This window comes from Scardinius erythrophthalmus (genome assembly GCF_964197995.2).
Source record: "Scardinius erythrophthalmus genome assembly, chromosome: 12".
NCBI classification, from domain to species: Eukaryota; Metazoa; Chordata; class Actinopteri; order Cypriniformes; family Leuciscidae; genus Scardinius; species Scardinius erythrophthalmus.
Genome location: NC_138232.1, coordinates 3,947,988 through 3,975,744, shown reverse-complemented (window position 1 = coordinate 3,975,744; position 27,757 = coordinate 3,947,988). Strand labels below are relative to the sequence as shown.

Below are 27,757 nucleotides of genomic sequence, written 5' to 3'. Positions count from 1 at the left end.
CTTTGTTTTTGTAAGTAGAAGTACATCTGCTGCAACTTAGATCCTCTGCTCCTCTTCCCTTGCCTGCACTGTGCTGTCTGTGTTCTCCATTGTTGCTAACGCTAACCTCTGGAGAAACTAACCTGCGCTTCTCCCGTCTGGTTGTCGTGTCCAGCGTGAGCAGTTACGAGAAGAACCAGCAGTTTTCTGCCGAGTGGTCTGATGATGAGCATCCGCCTGCCGCCCAACCAGCCAGTGAAACGAACGGAAATCCATTCGAAGAGGAGAGCAAAGGAGTGCGAGTGAGAGCGCTGTACGACTATGACGGCCAAGAACAAGATGAGCTCACATTTAAAGCTGGTGAGGATCATGTTTTTCAAAATACAGTAAAAGATGTAAATATTGTGAAATATTGCAATTTAAAATAAATCTGTTCTATTTGAATATATTTTAAAATGTAGTTTTATTCCTGTGATGCAAATACTTCAGTGTCACATGATCCTTCAGAAATCGTTCTAATATGCTGACTTGCTGCTCAAGAAACATTTCTGATTATTATCAGTTAATAAACAGTTGAGCTGCTTCATATTTTAGTGGAAACTGATACGTTATTGAATAGAAAGTTCAAAAGAACAGCATTTATTTGATATAGAAACCTTTTGTAACATTATAAATATTACATTTTAAATTAATCAATTTAGTGCATACTTACTGAATAAAAGTATTTATTTCTTTTTCAGAAAGAAAAAAAAAGGTTTTGAACAGTAGTGTAAGTGTATATCATATGTTGGTTATGGCTCTGGACATACGTTTTCCAAACATTCCAGGGCTCGACATTAAGCCTTGTGTGCTTGATAAGCCTTGTGTGAAATCGATGACCTTATTACAGTTAATACATTCTTAATCACTGTTTACATTGAACGTAATGAAATCAGAATCATTTTAGTCTGACATTGTTGGTGTCTGAAGTTCCTGTACTTCCCAGGTTATTTTGGACTTTTTGTTTTAATCAGGCTAGTTAGCAAGGAAAATTCTCTTCTGCTTGCCCTTCCAAAAAAAATCACTTTCCGGGAAAAGCGGACAAGCGTTAATAATAGAGAGCCTAAGTCCCTCCCCTTCCGGTGGACCACCATGGGACCTTATTTCGGAAAAATATTGTATGGTAGTCAATGGCGAGGGACAACAAATATGTTGATCTCGTTTGAATTGTGCCCTGAATTATACATATGATGTTGTCAATTTAAAAGATACATTTTAAAGTCAAGAAAGTCGCAGTTTGATGTAAAACTGTTGAGGTATAAGACTGTGAATATACGTAATTACAAAAACTACAAACCCAAAAGGCGCACATGTGACGTCATACCTTTTCTCTCAATGAATGAAGCTAACTTTACTGAAGCTAACGTCTGTCATTTTTTCTATAGTCTTACATTATAATCGTAACGTTACGCCGTCATGCCTGAGTGTTTTGTTCCAGAATACACACATACGAGCAACGGATCTTGTGACGTACATAGTGCGAGATGACAGATGTAGTTCATTGAGCGATTTTCACATAAAACTAAACGTTACTCTTCTGTTTTATGACAAACTGCGACTTTCTTGACTTTCATAATTATCTTTTAAATTGACAAACATCATATGTGTAATTCAGGGCACAGGTCAGACGGAATAAAAAGATAAGTTGTCTCTCGCCATTGACTACCATACATATTTTTTTTCCGAAATAAGGTCCCATGAGCCGGAAGCGGAGGGGAGGGACTTAGGCTCTCTATGTCGAGCCCTGCATTCCATTTTGGTTTTGAGAATCTTAAACTAACTGTTTTCTTACTGTGAATAAAATGTTGTTTAAACGTTCTAACGATGAAACAATAGAAAATGTTCAAGCAATGTTTATTTCAGATATTCTAATAGCGAGTCGTGTTTTGAATATGTAAGGATAAAGTACATTCAGCTGTTTTTATAATGGCCGTTTCACTGTTCGCTTGCCAAATAGATCAATAAATGGACATTAAATATTGAGTTTAAAATGAATTATGTGAAAAGAAAGACATTTTGCATCCTTAATAGTGCATATGTTTGCATTTTATCAGCTCGTATTAACTGTACATCAACATGTTTTCCCAGGAGACGAGCTGATCAAGCTAGAAGATGAGGACGAGCAGGGTTGGTGCAAAGGCCGGCTGGACGGCGGTCAGCTAGGCTTGTACCCGGCTAACTACGTTGAGCCCATTTAGTTGCCTTGTGTGGTGAAGTAGGCCTTAAAGACTTTACCCCACACTGCTCGAATGCGAGATTCCAGAGAAACCATTTCCTTGCCTGATTGACTTGCTGAGACGCTTTACGCAGCATTTTATTAATACCGTAGCGAAAAAAACCTACAGCATTGAAAACCCATATCAAATCCCAGCGAGAGCAGGGAATGATTCTGTGCGTCTATGTAGCCATGTTCAGTATGAGTTATTGTGCTGCTGACATGTGTTCGCGTATGGTCTCCTGTAACAATATTAACGTACTGACATCCATGAAGCCTAGCATAGCAAGAATCAGCTGTGCGATGTATACTAGACTTTTATTTTGAAGTGGAATGTTCTGTTGAACCTAGTGAACATGAATTTCGCTTACATAATCTGACATATTTATGTGTTAAACAAGATATTCAATGAGAACAAATTTAGGGCGGGGCTTGATTTTATGCTAATTTGATGTGAAAAGTGGGCGTTACATACCAGAATGGATCCATGTGGTGGTTGGAGGGGAGGGGTTTAAAATTTAAAGGGATGGTGACATCATTCGTCAAGGAGAGTTGATGTAGAGGTGGAGCATTTTATAATGTATTTTTCTGAATAAATTGTGCACTAGAAATATGTGTTAACAAAGTAAATATAGTCCGTTTTGAATATATGTTGGCTTTAATGCGAGATGCATCAGGATTTTTGTCCATTTTTTTCATCTAAGTGCAAATTATGCCTCAAAACACATTAAATGCACATTTCCATGGTTTTCTTCTCTTTTTTACATTTTGGTTTCCCCATTTTAAGAGCATGTAAAGAGCCTGTGAACAAATTGTAAGCTTTCACTGAAAAGACTGGAGAATTATGGAGAAGTGAAACTTTTTTTAAATATCCTGATTCTAAAGGATTGCTGATGGAATTTTTGTTTTTATGTGGAATAAATCCATAATTAATCAGAACTGAAATTCTAAAAGAAAAAGAAGTTTAGTTTATCTAGTGCATTTTTGTAAATTTTTTTTTTTGTTGAGTAAATTGTGATTTTTAAAAATGAAATTTTTATTTATTTATTTTTATTTTCTTCAGAATTTTTTTTGACTTAGGATATTAGTTATGATTTCATGACCATTGAACTGTGTGGTTCACTTTGATCTCTGGGCACATGCTATTGAAAAGTATGTTCAAATGCTTTTAAGTATTTCTTCTGCCTTTTTGTCTCTTTATGTAAATGGGAATGTCTTTTAACAATAACTTATTCAGTAGGCAAACTCCTTACTGTAGCGCAACAATAATAATAATTTAATTTGTCATGTTTTCAACACTGTAGCTTTGTTCTAAGTGTGGGAGCTCACTCCGGCTCAGCCGGTATGGATTGCATCTTTAAGAGCAGGATGGAGAAGGTGACGTGTGTGTGTGTGTGTGTGTGTGTGTGTGTGTGTGTGTGTGTGTGTGTGTGTGTGTATACTGTATGTTTAGACTGGACTGATGTGTTCTACTCTTCATGTCAGTGTAGTAACTGTTCCATTCAAGTTCACAATAAAAATCTGAGACAAATGCAAATGATTCCAAAGCTTTGGGTCACCACTAGAGGTCAGCATTGCAGAAGACCTTTACTATACTGTTTGTAGTGCCCTACAATATAGAGTAAATCGGTCATGGTTCGCCCTAAAATCAATAGATAAAGGCTGTAATATTTTTATTAACGCAAATGATTTTTTTTTTAACTATTTACTATTTTTTTACATAAATTATAATCATTTTAATAAACATAAGTATTATTAGACTAAGTAAATAATGAAATAAAAATATTCTAATAAAAACATTATTATTACTCAATTATTTTTTATTTAATTTACCTCTCAACAGAAAAAAGTAACACTCAAAAGTAAAATATCTGGATGCAATTTGGTAATGAGAATGCGAGTGGAATATAGTAGTCTTTTACTTTCTTTTTTGCAAAATTATTTATTTTTATTATTTAGTTTGGGGTGAAATGTGGACATGTTTTTGGAAGATTCACTCACTCTTTTATTTAATATATATATATATATATACCATGCTACATGTTAAGTGTTAAACATCCTATAGGCTAGTGATAAAATTATGATTGCATAGTAAAAGAACAAGTGAAATACAGGAGACTGCAAAATGAAAAATGAATATTTAATAAAGAAACTTAGGCAAAATGCATGAAGAACAACAACTGAATGTACATGAAAAAAATTGCCTTTCAGATCTGGTATAACTGTAAGAGTACGGATCATATTTCGTAATGCTGACATTTGAGTCCAGTGACTCTTTGAGATTAGACCTCACAATAGAGATTTACAAAAATACAAGAGCCACAATAGAAACCAAACCTCCTCAGGCTCCTAAACTCGGACTTCCTGATTTAAGCATGTGTCAATTAACAGTTACAACACACAGATGTCACGTGACAGATGCAGTGTGAGAAGAACACAGACTGGCCGTCGGTAAGCCCTCATTTGCATCAGTATAAGACGTGACGTGATGATGGAGGTGTGTGCAAAGCTGGCCGATTATTGAAGAAAGTGGAGAAAGTTCACATGGACACACTTGAAAGGTTTGCAGTGTAATTAATCACAAAGCAGAAAAAAGGTGATGTTTGTTGGGTGGCAGGCAGAGATTAACGCAAACTCTTGGCCTTTCCACTGCAAATCATGGGCAGCGAAATGAAGGTTTGCTCAGAGACACGCTGGCACATTCACACGATCATTCACACGCTTGCGGTTTGAGGATCAGATGATAGACAGACCTGGCGAGGAACCTGTAACATACTTTAAAGAATATACTAAATCTCTTTTATTTTAACCGTAGTGCTACGGTTAAACTTCAACATTTATTCATGAAGTAACAGTGCAAAGCTGAAACCACGTTCGAGGCAAGACATTACAGGCAAAACATTGTTTTTTATCCACTTGTGGCTATTTTGCGTCCATAACATGTTTAGATTTTCATTGCAATGCATAGCTATACATAAAGGCTGTGAGTTTTTTTCTTCTGCACTGAGTCAGTAATCTATGGAAGCTTGTTAACGCCACGGAATAATAATAATAAACATTTTAAAAGATAATTGCGACTTTTATCTCATAATTCTGATCCCCACCCCCCAATATTGCGAGATGTATTTTAATATATAATCTGACAATTGCGTGTTATAAAGTCAGCATTGCGCGATTTAAACTGGCAATTCTGAGGAAGATTATCACTTGCTTTATAACTCGCAATTGCAAGTTTATATCACTCAGTTCTGAGGGAAAAAGTCAGAATTGCGAGTTTCACTCTTAAAAATAAAGGTTTCTAAAGGGGTTTTTCACAGCAGTGCCATAGAAGAACCATTCTGGGTTCCTCAAAGAGCCTTTCAGTGAACAGTTATGAAAAGAACCATATTAACGTGGTTTGAAGAACATTTGAAAAACCTAAAGAAATTTTTCTGATATAAAGAATCTTTTGTGCAATGGAAAGGTTCTACGGATGTCAAAGGTTCTTTATGGAGCCATTAATGTCAATATTCTGAGAAAAGAAGTCAGGGTCACACTTTAGTTTAGGGTCCAATTCTCACCATTAACTATGACTTTTGCCTCAGTAAACTCTTAATTACTGCTTATTAATAGTTATTAAGGTAGTTGTTAAGTTTAGGTATTGGGTGGATTAAGGGATGCAGAATAAGGCATTAAAATGTGTTTTATAGTAATAAACAGACAATATCCTAGTAATATGCATGCTAATTAGCAACTAGTTAATAGTGAGAATTGGACCCTAAACTAAAGTGGGAAGTCAGAATTGTGAGATGTAAATATCTTTAAAAAAATAAATAATAATTCGCAATTACCTTTTTTATTTTTATTCAGTGGCGGAAAAAAGCTTCCATATAAAACTTTACTTCAGTATCACTTACATACTCCAAACTTTACTGTTTTATTCCTATCTATGTTCTAAAGATTTTTACAGAGGGGTAAAAGACCCAAAACCCCATCTGTAAAACCTTTAAATCTAATATGTCAACAAAATCAAACAAGATTTTTGAATCTGGCTTTGTCCAATGTACAGATTTCTGTTCTGGAAATGTATGCAAATTAGTGCATATTTAATCAGATAGTGCATCATTTGTATATTTAAACAAAACATTTCCGAAAACCATATTCAACGTTTGAGTTCGCCTGTAGTTTCTCCCTTTAATGGTTTAAGAGTGTTAAACAGACACACAAGTGTTTTTTTAAGAGTGCAAGTTTATATCGGACGTTTCCAAGCACAGTTATATCTTATACTTAGAAAATGATTGAACTTTCTTACATTTTTCTTGGTTTCGCTGTTGTGCAAAACCCAGGAATAATCTCCAAAATAAAGCAAGACAAGTGTAGGAGGGTTTGTCAGTTCATATAGTTCTGAGTTCACTATCTCTCTTATACCGGATGGACGAACTGATAGACGAGTCTTTGCGAGACGTCTGGCTTGCGGATGATGCCCTTTTTATAGTACTGCCGAATCGAGCGGCTGAGTTTGTCATAGTTCATAGCCGGACGGTTCTTCCTCAAACCCCAGAGACGAGCCACGTGAGCAGAGTCTTCGATCTTGAAGATCCCTGTGAAGACACAGATGCGTTAGTTAGGGCATTAGGGAAGTGACTTTATACTAGCAAACCAAACAGTAGCATGACAAATAAAGGGTGTTTTTGCTGTAATGCTATGAATCATATTGGGTTCCTCAAATAACCATTTCTTCTTAGCATGAAGAACATTTTAAGAGTCTAAAGAAGCACTTTAAACAAAATAATGTTTTGTGGAACGAAAAGATTCCTTGATGCCAATAAAGAACCTTTATTTTTTAAGATTGTAGTAGGTATTTTTTGGAAATACCTGGGAGTACCATGGTTTTAAGCATCCAAAATGTCCCTTTTTTCTGACCTATCATCAGCATCCAAGACTGCCCATGATTGTGTATCTGTATTGTGCAGAAGAGCGGCTCACCTTTGTCTTTATTCAGCCAGCGGATGCAGCGTCCGTAACTGTGAGGTTTGAGGAGAAGTTCTCTGAGGAACTGCCACAGGTGGATCGGCTGACCAGAACAAGACGAATCCGCTTCTGACCACAGCTCTTCACCTTCTGCCAGACAACACACACACACACGGTCACCGTGCTTTTCACGGTAAGACATTTCTGTTTGAAAATGTAGTCCTATCATCTAAACCTAAGCTTAACCAGAGGGAAATGATGGGTGAATAACACCTAGGGTTGCCAACTTCAGTAAAGGAAAATGCGGGACTATCGTGGTTCTTTATAGGAAAATGAGGGACACTCAAAATATTTGTTCTGTATCACACAGTGTACGTCATTTCAGTGTCTGCACTTAAGTGTGTGTTTAAAAGGTTATCAGAAATAAACACATTTGTATTGCTAAACCTATTTATGTACAATTTAATTCAAAAAAATTATTACACATTATATGTCACATTACAAACAAACCATGGTTCAAAATAACAGCATTGATCTAAAATAGAAAGCTTTTTTAACATTACAGTTCAAAAGTTTGGGGTTAGTAAGATGATTTTTTTTTGGAAAAAATAAAGAAATTGCTGCATTACATTAATCAAAAGTGACAGTAAAGACATTTATAATGTTACAAAAGCTTTCTATTTCAAATAAATCTCTTATGAACTTTATATTCATCAAAGAATGAATGTTTTAAACATTAATAATAATCAGAAATGTTTTTAGAGCATATTATTCCCTCAGGTAGATTACATGTTTTCTCGTGGCTGGATGTTGGACTCATGAACAATAATCACGTTGTTTGCATTCGCAAAAATCAAAACTTGATCAGTGAAAGGGAATTGGGCTACCGTTAGCGCGACACGAGTCCGGCTTGTCAAAAAAACGGGACATGGGAGGTCACGCACAGGACAAATAAATTAGGCCCAAAATACGGGACGTCCCGGCTAATACAGGATAGTTGGCAACCCTACACCCTACCCTGGTTGTAAGCCTGAACTTGACATAAACTGTAAACTTGTCCATTTAATAAAAACACATTAATATTCCATCTAAACTGCAAGCATGTGACACTCAAAAGGCAATGAAACTCTCTCACATGTTTTAGTCATTCATTTTACATCTCTTCATTGATTCTAGTGGAGAGTTTTGGCTTGTTTTCTCACATAGTTTGCATACGGTACAGTTGGAGCGAAAAACTTAAATCAAGAAAGATCCCAATTTAATCTTGTCTGTTTATGCAAATAATAAATTTGCACTAACAAACTGATGTCTGAAATCACTGCTATTCTGGTCTACTGTTCTTCAGATTACATGTGTGTTCATCCTACAATTACAAAAAAAAATATATATTTTATTTAACATGGACCATGGAGCAGAATTATTTATATAGGCCTACTATTACTGTATTAATATTTTGAACTAGCTTTTTTTTTTATATTTTCATTTACATCAAATTATTAAAGCTTAAACTAAAAATGGAACTGAAAATATAAAAATATTACTTTTTGTTTCTGTTTTAAATTTTTTCCTATTTCTGTTTTGCTTAATGAAGTTATTTTTTATTAACACTTCAAATTAAACATTTTATTTCAGTTAGTTGCCAAGGTAACTTTCCACATATTCCCTCACGTTTAAGTTTTTCATCTAATAATTTGATTCTGTTTTAGCTTTACAGGACAACAGTGTTTTCGGGGTCTGAAAACGCAAGTTTTTGAAAACGATACCATAATCGTCTCTGTGTAAACTACAAAAACGTGAATTTGTGAAAAACGTGACATCATGCACATGCGCATTACGTGTTCAGTCTATAGGCGCATAGTGTTTCTTTACAAAGTGATCGCCATCTACTGGCCTGGCAGCAGAACACAACGTTTTTAGACGCTTTCGTGGATCCGTGTGAACAACGTTTGACAACCTTGTCGTCTATACATGAAAAACACAAAGAAAAAACTTTGTTCACATGGATACATGAAAGCGTCTAAAAACGCTGTATTCTGCTGCCAGGCCAGTAGATGGCGATCACTTTGTAAAAAAACAAGTTTTAGTTAACAATAACAACACTGCCATGGAAATAACTTGTTATATGAATTGGTACTATACGGTTATCCGGACCACATGTGACCACACGTAAATGTACTATACGGTTAACCTAACCTTAACCCTACCCACCCTACCCAAATAGGTGTGGTCCGGATAACCGTATAGTTCCTATGAATATTTTAAGCATCAATATTTGAATGAATTTCAATGGAAATTCTGTATTGAAAATGTCTCACGAATACCTCTTTTGTTTATTGGCATTAATCGATCTGATCTGGACTGGTTAATCATTACATGACAATGACAACTCTTTGCTGTTCTTTTCTGGTCTGTCCATGGTAGATTTGTAAGGTAATACCATGGTATTTTTCTGTATTTTAGCATCGTCTGTGTAGTTTACAGTGATGTTTCTGACTGATATGAGTGTGTGACGTACCTCTCATCCTGGTCTCTCCACCTGAACATTTTTCCTTCATCCAGGCAGCTGAATGCACAAAGAAATGAGAAACACAGCATAAATACACACATGCAAGCGTCCAAGATGATAGTACAATTTCTGAATTAAAAAAAACAGGATGCAAAATGGTGAATATAAGCAAGTGGAATTAAAAGGGAATGGAGAGAAATTCATACAGCTGCTACAAGTGGTTTTTATTGATTACCTGTAAATGTTACATTAATAAACTATGTTAATTCCTTTGTCAGTATTTCTTAACTTAAGGAAATGGGTCTTAAAATACATTCTACATATAAGCGAATAAATGGGTATTATTCTTCAAAATTAATATCTTGAATTGAATTATTTTTTTCATTTTAGTTTAAGTTTTAGGACTTTTATTATGTGCTGTATTTCAGTTACCGTAATTGGCAATGCAAACGTTTAAAAAAAATAAGTTTTTATATTTTATTCCAGCTTTAGGTAACACTTTATTTTAAGGTGACGAAGTTACACGTTACTACACGTACTTACTCTAGTAATAACAGTAAATTATGCATAATTACTACTAACTAACCCTTAAACCAAATCCTAATCATAACTATAGTAAGTACATGTGTTAGATTATATTACTCAGTACAATGTAACTACAATGTAACAATGTACAAGTATTTGAGTAAGTACAATGTAATTCGTCACTTTAAAATAGTGTAACCCACAATAACAACACTGTGTTATACTTTATCTTACAGTGTCATTATTACACGTTACATGTAGTTACTGTAGTAATAACTATAAATTATGCATAATTACATGCAATTAACCCTAAACCAAACACTCACCCTAACCCTATAGTAAGTACATGCTGTTAATTAATATTACTCAGTACTTAAGTTACACTTTATTTTACAGAGTCCTTGTTACATATGTTACATGTACTTACCATAGTAATAACAGTAAATTATGCATAATTACATGCAGTTAACCCTCAACCAAACCCTAATCCTACCCTAACCCTATAGTAAGTACATGTAGTTGCTTAATATTAAGTGTAACCCTTTATTTTAAGGTGTCATTGTTACAGTGTAATTATATATTTAAGTACTGAGTAATACTAATTAACTTCATGCATGTACTTACTATAGGGTTAGGGTTATAGTGTTTGGTTTAGGGTTAATTGCATGTAATTATGCATAACATATAGTTATTACTATGGTAACTACATGTAACATGTGTAATAATGACACTGTAAAATAACGTGTTACCAAATAAAGTGTAACCCAACACTGTCACTATATTGTATTTCAATATAACAATGTAGAAAGGTTTACTTCCCGACATTCAACTTTCCTGTTTCCAAATTCACACTGACCAATTTTTATGGTCATATTTTATATTTTGCACAACCCTGAATTCGAACAGTTCTTTGCATGCAGTGCTCAGTGCAAGTCCAGCGTTGACTTAGTGCACGCGTACTGATCCGAATATTTCACCTGATTTCCATATATCCAGATGTGCGTGTAACGTTTCACTGCACTGTGGCGAACGCTGTCGGAAGTCTTCCTCGCTCATGGAACATAAATCTTTCCCATCCAGGTCTTGGAAAGCCTTTCCCACCTGCGGAAGCCTGTAGAGATGCTCCGTCCACAACAGCCACTTCTGAACGTTCCCACAATTCCACTCCATCGGGTCTGAAAGATCAGATCAGATCAGATTAGAAGTCACTCATCTTGATCGGTCCAACCACCTCTGACAAAGCACACTGTTGGGACTCAGAGCTTTTTGGACAGACTCCAAAATGTTTTGGAAGGTCTTATAGAGAGTTAGTGAAGGAAAGCGACATTGAGAAGAGCAAACAGTGGGGATGGGTGTTTACGCAAGGTGGTGTAACTTTATAAAGACGCAAAATTGAGCATGATACCACAAATGATGTGAGTACGTACATAAAATAAGGGCAGATCAATAAATCAATCGCAATGTGACATGTCACATGCAATTAAAGCCAATTCTAAGTTACTTTTACGATGCATGACTATTTAAAAACAATATCTGCGAGACATGTTTGAATGTTTGCTTTCTCATCATCGTTATACGGGAGGGGTTTGAACGTCCTTAAGGAAAGTTAGTGCAACAAAGCTCTCAGTACATTAGTGAAACCCCGGAGGATTAGCAGATCCTGGTGGAGATACTTTCAGCTGCCTTCAGGGCCGGCTCAGTCAAAGACCTTTTCTAACAGTTTCATAATGACTGTTTGCACGGCTCAATCATAACCCAGAGCTGCCTGTCACTCACGTTGACCATACGTGATTGATGGTGAGCTGTTCATTTGAATAAGTGTCATGATAATTTCAGCATGTTATGTTTTAATGCCGCACCTGTGAAAAAGATGTGTCATAAGATGTATTAAACGTAGTGTTATTAACACAGGTTGTTTGCTAAATTTGGCTATTTGACTTTGGTTGAGCTATTTGATTAATATATATGACCTGTTATTAATATATTAATAACTATATAACTGTATGTATACATAAATATATGACCTTTATCATATCTTTGTTATTTATATGACTAATATAGCTGCTCTGTTCGAACATAACCCTTTAAAAATCGAATCTGAATTTGGGGGATTATTGTATGATGTCTACATTTTTTGCATAAATATCAGATCTTAATTTGTTTCTGTTATATATTATGATTGGGATCGCTTGGCGTAATAATCTGAATCTAATGCGAATTCATAGTATACTTGTATGTCAGATGATCCTCCCTGTTTTTTCACACAACCTGAATCTAATCTTACTTTAATCTAAATGAATGAACTATACCAGTGTAAATGTGTGACTGTCCACATGCTACTCTCGCCCAAACATCTTTATTTAACATAAACATTAAACACATTAGTGTGAAAGTTTTGAATGCAAGACATTTATACAGTTTTGTACACATTTTACAATTTTGCACCAAAAAGATGTTATATATTTATTTATCTTTAATGTTTAATTAATTAAATGTTCAGTGTTTGAACATTTAATAGTATATATATATTTTCTTTCAAAAATACACATTTCTTTATTGTTTATTTTTAACATTTATTTAAAATTTTATTTAAACAAAATTTCTATTTTCTTTGAAATATATAAATATATATATATTTATATTTATATATATATATATATATATATCTTCTTTAATGAATATAAGAGTTAATATTACAATTATATATATATATATATATATATATATAATATATATATATATATATATATATATATATATATATATAATTTAAATATTTCAAAACAAATTGTTAAATATATAAAATTGGGGGCAGGAAATGTACTTTTTGCTTTATATATTTTATATATAAAAATATAAAATATTTTTATATTGAAACAAAATTTTTATTTTATTTTAAAAATGCATATATGTGTTTTATATTTAATTAATAAATTAATATTTTAACATTTAAATTATATATATAATTTAAACATAAATATATTAATTCTTATATGCATTTATACATATATATAAAGAACATATTAATATGTGAATATTAAAATAATAATTTATCATGTAAATATTTAATTCATCGTAATTAATTTTTAATAATTAATTAATTTAATTACTTATGTATTTAATTAACACAAATATTATTTTAATATTGGAAAAATATTTATATGTCATTTCTTTGTTTTGTTTTTATTTGTTGGAATGGTTCATTAACCAACATAAAAGTCTGTATTCTCTCACCTGGTGTGATGTTGAGGAGTTTACACGCTGTTTCGATGTCCTTCAGAACTTCTCCCACTACCAGACTCTGCACCTGTTCTAGAGACCTCTCCTCCACCTGTTCCTCCAGGGTGGGGGACAGCGGGGAGCTTCCCAGGCCGGGGCTGTCTATCACGGGACACTGCTCCGGCTCTTGACACGACTCCAGTCTGGACCCGGCCTCAGGCGTGGAGGAATCCGGCAGCCTCACCAGCCAGGCTGTGTCCTCGGTGAACAGCATGTCGAAGCAGGACAGGTAGAGTCCCGGATGGCCTCGGTCCGAGCCGTCGAGACGGGGTTTGTGGTCGACCATCTCTGAGGTTTGCACTACGCCATCTTCTCGCTTGAGGAGGGCCAGCGAGCTCTCGATGAAGCCTGTGGAGCGCGGCGGCTGAAGGACAGCGCTGTCTGTCTGGATTCGGACTGGACTGGCCATTGTCTCCTGCAGAAGGTAAAGAGAAGAGGCTTTAAATTAAACCAGACCCCTCAGTATTATCCAATATCACCAGTACGCTCAGCAAACTGCTGGTTCTTGAGCGCTTTGGTGTTCCATAGCCTACCAACTCATCCTATCCAAGGGAAACACTGAGTCTAGGATGATGCTGTTTCTGTTTTTAAGTGTTTCAGGACAAATGAATGAAGAAAGTCAGTGCAGCATGGGGGAAGCAAACTGGATTTGACTGAGTCACTTACTCATGGGTCACTTGTACAGAATGACGGGTGACACTGAAGCAAAGCAGCGGTTTGGAGGACTGCTTTCAAGGTGCCGTCCCCGCTCTCCTGTCTCCTGTGTCAGCATGAGTTTTTAATCAAATTGCAAAGAGGAAAAGATGTTTCAAATGTAGGATGACAGGAGAGGCGGGGTTGGGGCTGATGTCTATCTCCAGTAGCCAGGAGGTAAAGATACAAAGGTGGGAAGATTGCTTGAAGGAAAGGGCCAGCTCAGAGTACAGGTTCTGGCACTGGCAAAAAAAATCTAATTATAGCCTTCGAGAACTGTCTTTTTAAACTGTTGGTTAAAAACCGAGGGTTTCCTCAAAGAGGAAGAGTCTCATCAAACTGGTTTATATTTATATATAACCAGTGTTGACTGGTTGACTAAAACTGTTGAAAATCATTTCGGTAATTGAAATAAAGCCATAAATTAAATTGAATTAAATTAAATTAATAAATGAAAAACTTAAGCTTAAAGAACTTAGGTGACTAACTGATATGTTTAAGTATAAAATTACTTAAAAAATGTATTAAATGTACAAATTCAACAACATTGACTAAAAAATAAAAAATAACACTGATATAAACTACATTTTTACATTTTTTAAAGAGAATATATGAGTGGTTCTTTATTGATGTGTTGTGGATCCTTGTACATTGACCTTTCCTAAAATATAAGTTGTTCTGTGAATAAAGGCTGCGTAACAGTAAAATCTGACCTGGGGTGTCTATGAAACTACACTCCAAGGAATGCAATATTCCCCGTGACAGAAACCAGGAACATCATAAATCATGAAAGTCTTGTCAGGGCCTCCAGATTACATGAAGAACATTGCAGGCGGCCAATGAGGAGCTAGGAACCAACAAAGTGTGATTTAATGTGCCGACACGGGTCAAGTGAATAAATGTTTGAGTGTCACAGTTGCATTTGTAAAGTAGAAACAGATGTTCACAAGTATCTTCAAGAATGCATTAAGGAGATTTGGCAACACTTTATTTCAATGGTCCACTTTAGATGTTCTACTAACTATAAGTAACTTTGCAACTACATGTCATCTAGCCTTCATTAGAGTATTAGTAGACTGTCTGCTTAATATCTGCCAACACTTTATTGTGATGCTCCACCAACAGACTTTCTACTGACTGTAAATAACTTTGCAAGTACATGTCAACTTATTCTACTAACCTGAACCCTAACCTAACAGTCTACTAATACTCTGATGAGAGTTAGTTGACATGTAGTTGTGAAGTTACTTATAGTTAGTAGAATGTATAAAGTGGACTATTGAAATAAAGTAAGTGAAGATTTCTTCTGCTCTTAAAGAGATAGTTCACCTTCAAAATAAAATTCTGTCATCATTTCAAAATCAAACATTCTTCTTTTGTGTTTTGCAGAAGAAAGAGTCACACAGGTTTGGAACGGCGTGATGGTGAGTAAAAAAAAATAATTTTAATTTTTGAGTGAAATTTTCTCTTTAATGTGGACGACGCGAATTCAGATCCAGTCTGCAACATGCTCTGCACCGTTTCCCAATTTCACCTCATAAAACAATCTTCCAGCAACCACATTTCTGATTTCTGTATCATCCCCCATTTTTGGACTATATATGTTTTATTGATTGCCATAAATGCTTCATACATAGATCCTGTGAGGGTATTTGTTGGGCAGCCTCCTCTCTCCATAAGTAAATATTCACCCGTAATCGTTTGATTTAAAGTTCACTGCACAGATGGGGAATAAGAGGCATTCGTAGGTAATCAGTTGTCATTAGAGCGTATGTCTACAGGACATTCCCCATCTGCCACATGTTCTCGGACAGCCTCCGTTTGTTTGGACACACCATTGCCGTCATTCATAAAATGGTGAGATTGCTCCACACCCAGCAATAGCAGAGGAAATGAGGTATAAAATGAAAACAATCAGTTTTAAAGGAGGGATTAAAGTGGCTTTAACCTTTTATTGTGTCTCTCAGGTGACGTTTTACTCATTTTAAAAGTCAAATTTGCTATAATAACTTATAAAAATTATTCGTATGCAGCTTTACTGTAATACACAGGACAGAAATGATCACGGGTGCAAACTGAGTTCAGTTCTGCTGTAAAGCGGCTCTCAAAAGACAATAGAGGCATTGTTCAGCTGAAGTCAGTTCAGTGTTGACTCAGTTCAGTTCAATAACTGTGTAAAGTTCATCAATTATGAAATGAGTTCAATGCCGCTATAAAGCATCTCTGGAGAAAGCTATGATGCCATCATCCAGCTCAGCTCAGTTCTCATCTAAAATATTATTATCAGATCTTATAAGATTATTGTTTAAACAAAAATGGCTTGAGGACGTTTCATTTGTCAAGATTTCAAGTAGTAAAACCTGTCAAAACTGTGTCACGTTGGACGCAGCGATGGAATGGCAGGGGGTCAGAGGTCAAACCATTTGTCTCTCGCTCTTTCACATCTCCGTATGCAAACACAAACGGAGGCCCCGCACCGCGTCTTTGAAGCTGTCCTGGAGTAAACTCTAAAGGAAATGAAGTTATCCTTCCTGGAATCCCTGTTCTCATCTCCAAACTCCTGCTGCTTTCACATCCCCCTCCCTCTCTTCTCCGAGGAAAACGATGGAGCGCGATTTTTCGGCCGGCTTAGTTTCAAGTCTGTAACCTAGTGTCCACTCTTGCTCGCAACAGCTTGCGATAAGCCCATTAGACAGGCACATTTAGCCATATTGACTCTGGCCAGCAGAGAAAAAGCAGCGGTCAGGAGATGCAAACACGCTCCCCAGGCGCGGGATTAGGCCTGTGACTGATCCTTAAATGAGTTTGGTTAAAGACTCGAAAATTCATTTTGGAAGGGTTAAGAGCCGCTCCATTTGCCAGGTCAGCATCATTCAGTGCTAAATAACGACTGTTTATCGGGAAGAGTGCGAATTACACAATGGCCTTTAGGGGGGTCAGACAGTTGGGGGTGGAGTGCGGGTGGGGGGGTATATATATATATATATATATTACATTTACATTTATGCATTTGGCAGACGCTTTTATCCAAAGCGACTTACATTGCATTTCAAGGTACACATTTACATTGTTATCAGTATATATATATATATATATATATATATATATATATATATATATATATATATTCATATATATATAGGGTTGAGTATGACACTTTTTTCCAGTCATCTCAATGGCAAAAAGTGTCCCAATCAACCTGAATTCACTATATATATATATATATATATATATATATATATATATACACGGCAAGTTGATGATAAACTGCATGCTCTATTTCAGTGTTTGTTGTTAAGTTGTGGATATTTTCAACAAATAATTTGCTTCATACAATCAGTTTAACAGCATTAAAGAGGGCAACAGTTATCATTCAACTGAACTGGGTATATGCATTTTTAAACATAATGTTTTTCGTCCATGCATTAAATGCATGTCCCTTTAGGGGGGGTCGGACCCCTCAAACCCTGGCATCTCCCACCAGACGACACAAGACTGGCCCTTCCCAGCAGTTTCATTACTATACTTGTGCTTTATTTATAGTGATACATTTATGCATGGTGCACTTCTTTAAAAACATACAGGAATGGAAATAAATTATAATCATTAAAGGAAGCAAAAAGTACATTTCCTGCCCCCAATTTTACCATTACCATAATCATTGTATTTCAGTATTTTTTTTGTAAAAATAGTCATTCATTTATGCATTATACAGTTCTTTCTAAAGCTCTCTATAAAGCATACAGGAAATAAAATAAATGTAAAAGTAAAAAAAAAAAAAAATGTTTTGCATTATTTTAATGTTAATTACTAGTTTCTTATTTCTTATTGTTTTGTATGTTGAAAAATGTTTCTAGTTTAACACACACACACACACACACACACACACACACACACACACACACACACATACAGTACATACATATGTGTGTTTGTTATCAGAAAATTAAGTTAAAGTAGTATTTGTTTTTCCCCCCAGATTTTTAATGATTCCTGTTCTGTCCCAGCATAGCAACCAGCACAGCACAGTTCAATAGCAAAACATTACCTATTAACAACGAGTCTCACCGCTCAATGAGTCTATTAGGTTGTGTTCATGCCGTGCTCATAGTAAAAGTCTCTTACTGGAGGAAATGCTCCGTCGACTGCAGGGTTTCAACAACAGCTGCACAATATTAAGCTTGTTCACATCATAAGGGCATAAAAGATTTGGTAATCATTACAAGCAATTAGTGCGGCGGCTCCCCAGCATATGACTGAGCTCCAGTGATGTGTCGTACAACGACTGGCTGATTCTTAAAAACCAGCAACAGAATCTCCAAAAACACTCTTCAAGGTCAAAACGCTTACCTACATATACTCATATCCACGTAAAGCATTTGGACACACTTAAAATTGTCAGAATATCATTTGATAACAAAATGTCAGAACCTTATTGGATCAAATATGATATTTTGTTATCTAAAAATGCCATTCAAACATATTCAAGTATATCTTGAGTATTCAAATAGCTTTGGGGGGATAAATATGAATTGTAATTTTTTAATTGAATTGGAACAATAACATTTTCACAAATGACCAAAATGACTGGCCCTAAATAGTAAGGAAATGATGGGTTTAAAGATCAGAGGAGCTATAGCTCGTCTTTCACTGATTTGAAGTTAAAATGCAAATTTGTTGCATTTCTCAGTGACATTATGTTATGGATGACAGCCTTCATCCATCTTTTCAGACTGTAAAAACTTAGAATTTTGGCATAATTTCTTTGCAAACACAATCCTCCCCAGCTGTTTGAACAAAAACTGGCATGGCATGTTTATATGCAAATTGCCATATTAAGTCACTCAACCGCTGACAGCCGCCTTTGATAAGTATCTCTGATCCATTCTGGGATCTTTCAGCCCAAGTGAAATCATAGAGGGGAATTCTTCATGACTCAAGATCACATTAATTCTTCCGGAGCAGGTGTGATGTCCCTGTGCCAGGTTTACTCAGATTATTAGGTTATCTGCTCGTCAATCTCATCATGTGCGGCGGACCGAAAGACTGAAATCAAATATCTCATTTGTAAAGAAATATCATTCACTCAAAAATAAATATTTGGAATTCGTTCATAACCCATATGAACCCATGAGCAACTGTTGTCCATAAAATAAAAAAGAACCATGATTTTTACTGTCAAGCCACAAAAAATGTAGTTAATATAAGGGTGATCGGGATCGGGACTGGGGATTGAAATCAACGAGGAATTCCCAGTAAGCGCGGGTCATAAGCTCACGTTGATTAAGTCCCTGCCCTTTGTACACACCGCCCGTCTACTACCGATTGGGTGGTTTAGTGAGGTCCTTGCATCGGCCGAGCTGGAGATCCTCGCTGGGTTCTGGCAGAGCGTCGAGAAGACGATCAAACTTGACCATAGTAAAAGTCGTAACAAGGTTGTATACACTATATTTTACTTATAAGCTCTTAAAAATAAAACTACCCCTTTGACGCTTCAAAGAGTTCATAAAGAGAACGTGAAACTAATCCATATGAATTGTCGGTTTAGTCCAAATTTTCTGAAGAGACTCGATGACTTTATATGATAAACAGATTTAATTTAGGCTTTTATTCACATACTGTATAAACATTGATCAGCGAACATAAACAGAAGCTCAATCGAATCTGCTTGACGCATGAGAACAAACCTCTTGACGAAGCTCAAACGTGATGCGTAACACGAGAATGAACCTCATTGGTTCTTACAGAAGCTCAAATGTGATGCGTAACACGAGAATGAACCTCATTGGTTCTTACAGAAGCTCAAATGTGATGCGTAACACGAGAATGAACCTCATTGGTTCTTACAGAAGCTCAAATGCGATTCTTAACACGAGAATGTACCTCATTGGTTCTTACAGAAGCTCAAATGCGATTCTTAACACGAGAATGAACCTCATTGGTTCTTACAGAAGCTCAAATGCGATTCTTAACACGAGAATGAACCTCATTGGTTCTTACAGAAGCTCAAATGTGATTCGTAACACGAGAATGAACCTCATTGGTTCTTACAGAAGCTCAAATGCGATTCTTAACACGAGAATGAACCTCATTGGTTCTTACAGAAGCTCAAATGCGATTCTTAACACGAGAATGAACCTCATTGGTTCTTACAGAAGCTCAAATGCGATTCTTAACACGAGAATGAACCTCATTGGTTCTTACAGAAGCTCAAATGTGATTCGTAACACGAGAATGAACCTCATTGGTTCTTACAGAAGCTCAAATGTGATGCGTAACACGAGAATGAACCTCATTGGTTCTTACAGAAGCTCAAATGTGATTCGTAACACGAGAATGAAACTCATTGGTTCTTACAGAAGCTCAAATGTGATGTGTAACACGAGAATGAACCTCATTGGTTCTTGCTGAAGCTCAAATGTGATGCGTAACACGAGAATGAACCTCATTGGTTCTCGCACATTAAGCGAACATACTTGAGCTTCCATTTACCACAACTGATGTGTGAGTTGATGAATGTTTAAATGTGAATAAAAGTCTAAATTAAATCTGTTCATCATATAAAGCGATCGAGTCTTTTCAGAAATTTGGACTAAACCGCTCAATTCATATGGATTCGTTTAACGATCTCTTTATGAACTTTCTGAAGCGCCAAAGTGGTAGTTGCGTAGCTGTCAATGGAGGCTCTCAGATTTCATGAAAAAGATCTTAATTAGTGTTCCGAAGATGAACGAAAGTCTTACGGGTTTGGAGCAACATGAGGGTGAGTAATAATGACAGAATTCTCATTTTTGGGCGAACTATCCCATAATGCTAAAAAAAAGAAAAAAAAAGAAAAAAAGTCATGCAAATTTGGGACAACATGAGATTTTTGGACTACTCTTTTAAGGAAAAATTGACATTTGCTGTAAGCCAACATGATACAACTCCATAATACGTTTAGTCCTAGTCACTCAGAACAACATAACACTTGAGCTCAGTCTCAATACCGTGCTTAGCCTCAATAGAAATCAATTGAAACTTTACATTTGCCTTTGGGAATTGAGCTCTTTTCTTCTTCTGGAGGATTTGGACGACAGCCAGAAAACAAGACACTTGCACTTTTCCCTTAAGGGGAAAAAAACAGTCATTTGTGGTTTGCTGGTGGTGTTCTGGAGGACAGCCAGAAGACATTTGAAAACCTTTAATTTTAAGAGGCGTAATCACGATTATCTTTCTAAATGAAGAAACATCACATGTGAACGACAGGTGAACTGTGTCAGCTCGAAGACAGGTGCATTCAGAACCATCTGAATTCACATCGGCCTCTTTCAATAAAAGGCTATGTTATACGAGCTGGTGATAAGGATGATAGTGTTCTCGGGTGATAGAGAACTTAAAATACACACATTTACAAAAGTGTTTTGCTGCACAAAAACTGTCTTTAGAGTGCAACAGTCGGGATCCGGAAGTAAAAACTTCTCCATAGTGAAATTGATTTTGAACGATAACTTATAAACCTTTAAAGACTGACCCACTGTGAGCTATGAGGTTGTTACTCGCAAAAAAGTCATGCATATTTTGCAATAAACTCAACATTTGTTTACTGCAATCTTTTTTAATGCTTAGTTCTGTCCCCCACTAAAGCCATTAAGTCTTTTATCTTTGTCTTTTTGTCCTAATTTCAAAACCTTTTTTGCTTCAGATCAGAGTTTGTAGTGTTGTGTTTCTCCTCGTAGCTGACTGACTTGGTTTAACTGGGATTTTTTTTTAAATCCCTATGGGAAATGTGAATACATCCGCTGAAAAAGGTGGCACTGTTCAACTCTATTATGACTGTTTTCTTCATCTTTCAAGAATAGTTAAGTCATGAAAACTATGAATCAACACAAATAGAAATATGGGAATGATGTAGTGACCAATAAATATCATGCAAATGTATGCTCATCTTCAAGAAGTGAAACCTGATGATTTTTAACACTGTCATGAAAGAGGAACTAGTGCAATGAGGCTTTTCTGCTCCAACACATGCAATTTTAATTTTTACATTCAAATGTTACTGATAGGCACAATATATGTGTAACCAAGTCCTCAAACATTCACCCACAAAGGTAATATTCAGTTAAAATGTGTCCAAACTGTTGACTGGTGAGTTTGCTTTTCCATCTTAAAATACATGTAATCTGTAATAGTATCAGAGGAGGTATCAGTGCTGACTTACCTGTCCAGGTGAAGACAGAGTTGCAGGTGCGAGCAGGAAGGCCTTTCCTTGTTTCCTTTGGTTTCCGCTTGTTTCTCAAATGTGGGACTAATTCTAGGCCTCCTACAGATTCAACAGGGAACACGACAGGCTGGAGTTGTGGAGTACCACATTACTAACCTCAGTGACAAATACTGCCAGTGACAAGAGTGTGTGTGAGTGTGAGTGAGTGCACCTGATGTGGGTGTGCGCAAGACTTCATGTATGAGTGAAGGAATGCCTGCTTCATTGACTCCCGCCGCACTTTTATACACAAGCCTTAATAAGGTGTGTAAACATTGTCTCAGAGCCCCATTCCCAGCCTGAAGGCGTTTGGCATGCCTGTCGGTTGTTGTGGACCACTAACCCCCACTCAGAGGAGGAAAGAGACCAGAGGAATTGCTTGATTAAATGTCTGACATCCGCTTTTTAATCTTAAATGACAACAGTTATTAGAAATCATACATATGATTGACCATCAGAGGCAAATATGACAAGATTGCCTACTTGTTTTATGCCTTTTATTCAATTTCAGTCCATTATTGTACGTGCACAAAATGCACAATAAATACATACTATAGTAATGTAATTTACTTTTATTTTTCAAAATAATTTTAAACAGTTTTAGTTCTAATCAATATGTATATATATATATATATGTGTGTATTTTTTTTCCATTTATTATTATTTATTTTTGTATTATATTTTTTATATTATTTATTTTAGTGCATTATATGCATGCATTATATATATATATATATATATATATATATATACATACATACATACATACATACATACATACATACATACATACATACATACATATACAGTTTTTTTTTATATATGACCTGGACATGATTTCACAAGATTCACCCAATCATTCAGCGGCAAAAAGAGATCCAAACAAGAGACCTAAATCTTATACTAATAAGATGCATATGTATAGAAATACATCCCTTCTTTTTAACATCTTCTTCGTGTGCAGATGTTACGGTAGAGACATTTCACTGTATTCAAGGCGTAAGTATATTTCTGTGCGTTCGAGCTTGTGAGATTTTGTGCCTGCGTCAATGTGCTGATGATACGTCTGCAAGCACGCATCATGCCACGGTGTTTGCACAGTTAAACAGACACACCAGTACAAACCACACACACTAACACACACACATACTTAATACAAACTTTATTGATGATAGAAAATGAAGAGGGCGAGTGAGCGAGAGAAAGACTGTATATCACACCATCATTTTGCATGCTATTACACAGACTTCTTCAGAAACACTTGAAAATGTTGGTATCTTTTTTACATGCATGGCAAAAAAAAAAAAAATGTGTTTAGAAAATAATCAAATAAAAGAAATGCCAATGCAACAAGCTAAAATAAAGTTATGTTGTAAACTGATCTTGTTTTAAGGGTACTTTTACTTTAAAATAATAATAATAATATATTAAGAACATGATTCTAGCAGTGATCTTACCAAATGCTGCACCATCCCTGGATATCTACAACAGTTTAACACGGGTTTAAATTTTATGTCCAGACTAGTGACAGCTGCTCAGATAAGAATTGGGAAACGCATGGAATGTCTTGCTCCAAACAAAGGCTTCCTTTGCACTCCTTCTCCGTATTTTTGTTTGTCTAGCACATTTCCCAGAGGGGGTTCATTTGCATGGCAGTTAGAAAGACCGCAGGTTTAAGATGTGCTCTTTTCACTGAAACAACTTGAAACAACTTTCTCATGCACCAGATAACCATTTATGGACAGAAAGGTTACCGTCGCCGCCAAAGGTGTCCGTTTACGATGAAGTTCAGTTGAGCCATTTGTCAGAACGTGCACACCTAGAGCTCACCTGATGCTGTCAATGGTTCATTGTGAAAGAGCCTGCGCACATGAAACCCTCAGAGTTTGAGTTGGGTTCAATCCATAATCCTTCAGACTTCTCCATGATGGATGCTGTAAGCATTAGGAATAGTGCCTTATGGGCATACGTTTATTTAAGCATGATGTAGTACCCTCATAAAAAGCTCTCAATTAGAAAGTTTTGATGAGATGTAATCCATGATTTCATTTGAAACCTAAAATGAAGTAACAACGCAGAAGAAGAACATGATATGAGAACAAAATGCTTTAGAAAACATACAAATATTGAAAATATCTTCAAGAATGTCGACAACGTTAGAAAACAGTACATCTGCTGTTATTATTTACATTCATAACCTAATATTTCACGAGAATTCATGATGGGCAGATTTCCAAAAACAAATTATACTGATAAACATCGAGGGAGGACTTACACGTGAATTTAAAAAGGTAGTTTCCTCTTATTTTCCTCCCTTAATTTTCCTAGAAGTTGTGAATAAAGAATAGCATGGGGGTTCGTTTAACAAGAGAACATTATTTCTCTACATCAGAATTTTATGTTCAATTCAACGAGTTACTTGCTGTTTTTTTGTAATTGTTTGTGAAATTTAGCCATTTTCAGAGTGAAAATTGTATGTACACCATTTTCTTCTGTGTACAAAGGGATGTCATTTTAGCATAAAATTATTTTAATAGCCTATTGAACATTTCTTCATGATTTTATAAGTATAAGAATTTCCTAGTAAAATAAATAAAAACAAATTCTGCAATATTGCAGAAATTATCAATAAGTCTACTGATATAAGCATGTGCTTACTTATATGCTTATACAGGGCACTTTTGCATAGGCTGTTTGATAGCAAAAGCAACACATAGCCTGCTACATTTAGCCAATATAGCCTACCCCTAGAGGGTTAAACGAAAATAAAAACTTGTTGCTACAGATACAGTGAGTCATGCACAAAACTAAGATCACATAAGGTGAGGAGTCAGTGCGTCATCACCATAGTAGAAGAATCTGGTAGTGATTAAATGTAGCTAACAACACTTGAGATGCGCTGTTTCGGCAGCTTGCAGTAGGCTATAACACATAGGCTACTAAACACTATAGAAAACAGGTTAAAGTATAACGAAATAAAATGAGAAGTCAGATTACAGAATGAGTATCATTTGGCGCCAAACAGCTTCTCGCGTTCGCACGAGGTGGTCACCATAGCAACAGTAACCGCTCGAGCGCTTTCCAGTAGAAAATCTAGGCATTTCATCACAAAACATAAGTACTGTAATCACGTATCTCTTTATTCTTATACAAGTTCATAAACACGTTTGTAAATTGCAACATGTATGGTAGTTTTAAAACTATTTAGCTAGGATTTAAAAATAAAAATGTAGCTTTTAAAACTAGCTTGTGTTAAAAAAACAAAAACATAGCTGTAGCCTATTGTGATTTAGCCAATGTAAATCTAATGAAAAAAGAAATTATGACAATATTGTTTATTGCTATGGTCATTATCGAACGATAGTTAGTTTGGGCCACCCCATGACCTCTGCTCTGACGAACTTATAATCTATCAAGATGATGTTTGACGCTGTTCCTTAAATTACATAGGACTAATACTCTAAAACTTTTAAATAACATAAGAACCCACTGAAGAGATGTATGTCCTCACAGCCTCGCTTTCATTCCCGTTAAAAATCAAAGATGGCGCTGCTGTGAATAAGGTCTAGGCTATAATAAGTGAAAAAGGAAAAAAAAAAAGCGGCGATATTTTTTTTCGCCGCAAAAGGAAAAAAAAATCGACATCGAAACGAAAAAAAAAGACGTTTTTTCGCCGCAGCACATTCGCGTTCGGTGTGAAAGCACTCATTACACAAACAGCTGATCAAAAACTAAAACCATCGCGCGAATTATTCGTGCGTAAAAATCGCGTCCAGTGTGAAAGGGCCTTTAGGCTACAACCAGGGTTAGATGCTTCTACATCAGTGCTATTCACATATAATTTCCATCTGATTTAAGGATTACATATGGGTAGGGTTAGGTTTTGGGGGATTAAACTTCACCCAAAAATGAAAATTCTGTCATTAATAACTCTCGTCGCTCCAGACCTTCGTTCATCTTTGGATCACAAATGAAGATCTTTTTGATCAAATCTGAGAGATTTCTGTCACTCCATCAACAGCTACAACTACCATTTTGACGCTTTGAAAAGTTTAGTAAGAGATCGTAAAGCTAATCCATATGAATTGAGCTGTTTAGTCCAAATTTTCTGAAGAGACTCGATCGCTTTTCATGATGAACATTGAATTCAGGCTTTTATTCACTTTTAAACATTCATCAACGCACACATCAGTTGTGGTAAACAGAAGCTCAAGCGTGTTCGCTTGACGTGGCGAGGTTCGTTCTCATGTTACGCAGCACGTTTGAACTTCTGTAAGAACCAGTGTTTGTCAAGCAGGTTTTGTTGAGCTTCTGTTTAAGTTCACTAATCAATGTTTAAATGTGAATAAAAACCTAAATTAAATCTGTTCATCATATAAAGTGATTGAGTCTCTTCAGAAAATTTGGACTAAACCGCTCAATTCATATGGATTCGTTTTACGATCTCTTACTTCATTAAAAAGATCTTCATTTGTATTCTGAAAATGAACGAGTCTTATGGGTTTGGAACAACGAGGGTGAGTAACTAATGACAGAATTTTCATTTCTGGGTGAACTAACCCTTGAAATCTTCAAAATTATTACAATTTCCTAAAAATTGACATCAAATTGAATCAAACCACCCTGTAAACAACAAAGCTGACCACTCATCACACACCAGTCTTTTGATTTCTCTGCATTTTCTGCATTACTGCACGAATGGTCTAGAAACACAGCAAAAGAGCGGTGTATATCAACTCGTCGTGAAAGTAAGATATTTGCCCTTCGAGACGGCGTGACAGGTTTACTTACATACCAACAAACTATTACACCCAACTGTGTCAATACCCAGTCTAAATGTGTATGTTTATCCCCCACACTAGAAAATTATGAAAATGCACAGTCTTGGTTGATCTCTAAAGGAAGTTATTGTTCTACTGAAATACACTAATGGCAATGCCCTGCAGTCTAAAGTCTGAAACTTCCTTGTTTGCAGTTGTCGTCTTGGTGAGGCTTTAGGGACAATCAGGAAAAAGTTACGTTTAGTACGTTAAATGGGACAAAAATGAAAATGATGCAATATCCAAAACCAGGAAATAATTGCTGATAGTTTAAACATGGAAACAAGAAATGCTCAAGGCTCATTTCACTTAAATCAGTGTTTTTGTACTAGACCCCATTACCAAAATCCAGATACCACAGAATTTGCTTGCCACTTCCAACTCCCACAGCTCAGACAAGTGCAGCTGTCAAACCAAGAGGAAATACTTTGCATTTGTTTAAGGTCCTTCCATGATCTTCCATGTTTGTCAGGTGGGTAATATTACCATATAGTGCCAAGGCAAGTTGC

The 27,757-nt window shown here is 35.9% G+C and overlaps 2 protein-coding genes across 9 annotated transcripts in view; one reads left to right on the top strand and one right to left on the bottom strand.

Annotated features, from left to right (window-relative positions):
• pacsin1b (protein kinase C and casein kinase substrate in neurons 1b) overlaps positions 1-2,979 on the top strand; it is a 33,233-nt gene extending 30,254 nt beyond the window's left edge. For 7 of the 8 annotated variants that reach the window (XM_081381238.1, XM_081381235.1, XM_081381240.1 and 4 more), the window contains 2 exons: positions 155-339; positions 2,107-2,979. In XM_081381238.1, the coding sequence (XP_081237364.1) occupies positions 155-339; positions 2,107-2,216 (295 nt within the window). In that variant the 3' untranslated portion in view covers positions 2,217-2,979. Of the gene's footprint in view, positions 1-154; positions 340-719; positions 749-2,106 lie in introns of all 8 variants that reach the window. The other variant, XM_081381241.1, reaches the window with a different exon arrangement.
• Positions 2,980-6,449: 3,470 nt separating this feature from the next.
• On the bottom strand, positions 6,450-22,430 carry spdef (SAM pointed domain containing ets transcription factor). The gene is made up of 6 exons (XM_081380496.1): positions 22,387-22,430; positions 13,449-13,908; positions 11,192-11,389; positions 9,699-9,746; positions 7,199-7,333; positions 6,450-6,813 (listed from the first exon to the last, which is right to left on the bottom strand). The coding sequence occupies exons 2-6, from the start codon at positions 13,900-13,902 to the stop codon at positions 6,635-6,637; spliced, it is 1,014 nt and encodes a 337-aa protein (XP_081236622.1). The 5' UTR covers positions 13,903-13,908; positions 22,387-22,430; the 3' UTR covers positions 6,450-6,634.
• Between the last annotated feature and the right edge of the window lie 5,327 nt (positions 22,431-27,757).

Excerpts from the sequence above, each read along its gene's own strand:
- spdef (XM_081380496.1), bottom strand. The coding sequence starts at position 13,902 with ATGGCCAGTCCAGTCCGAATCCAGACAGACAGCGCTGTCCTTCAGCCG. Across the intron at positions 11,390-13,448 it reads ACTCCTCAACATCACACCAG|ACCCGATGGAGTGGAATTGT; the intron begins GTGAGAGAATAC and ends CTGATCTTTCAG. Across the intron at positions 9,747-11,191 it reads TCTGGATATATGGAAATCAG|CTGCCTGGATGAAGGAAAAA; the intron begins GTGAAATATTCG and ends TTGTGCATTCAG.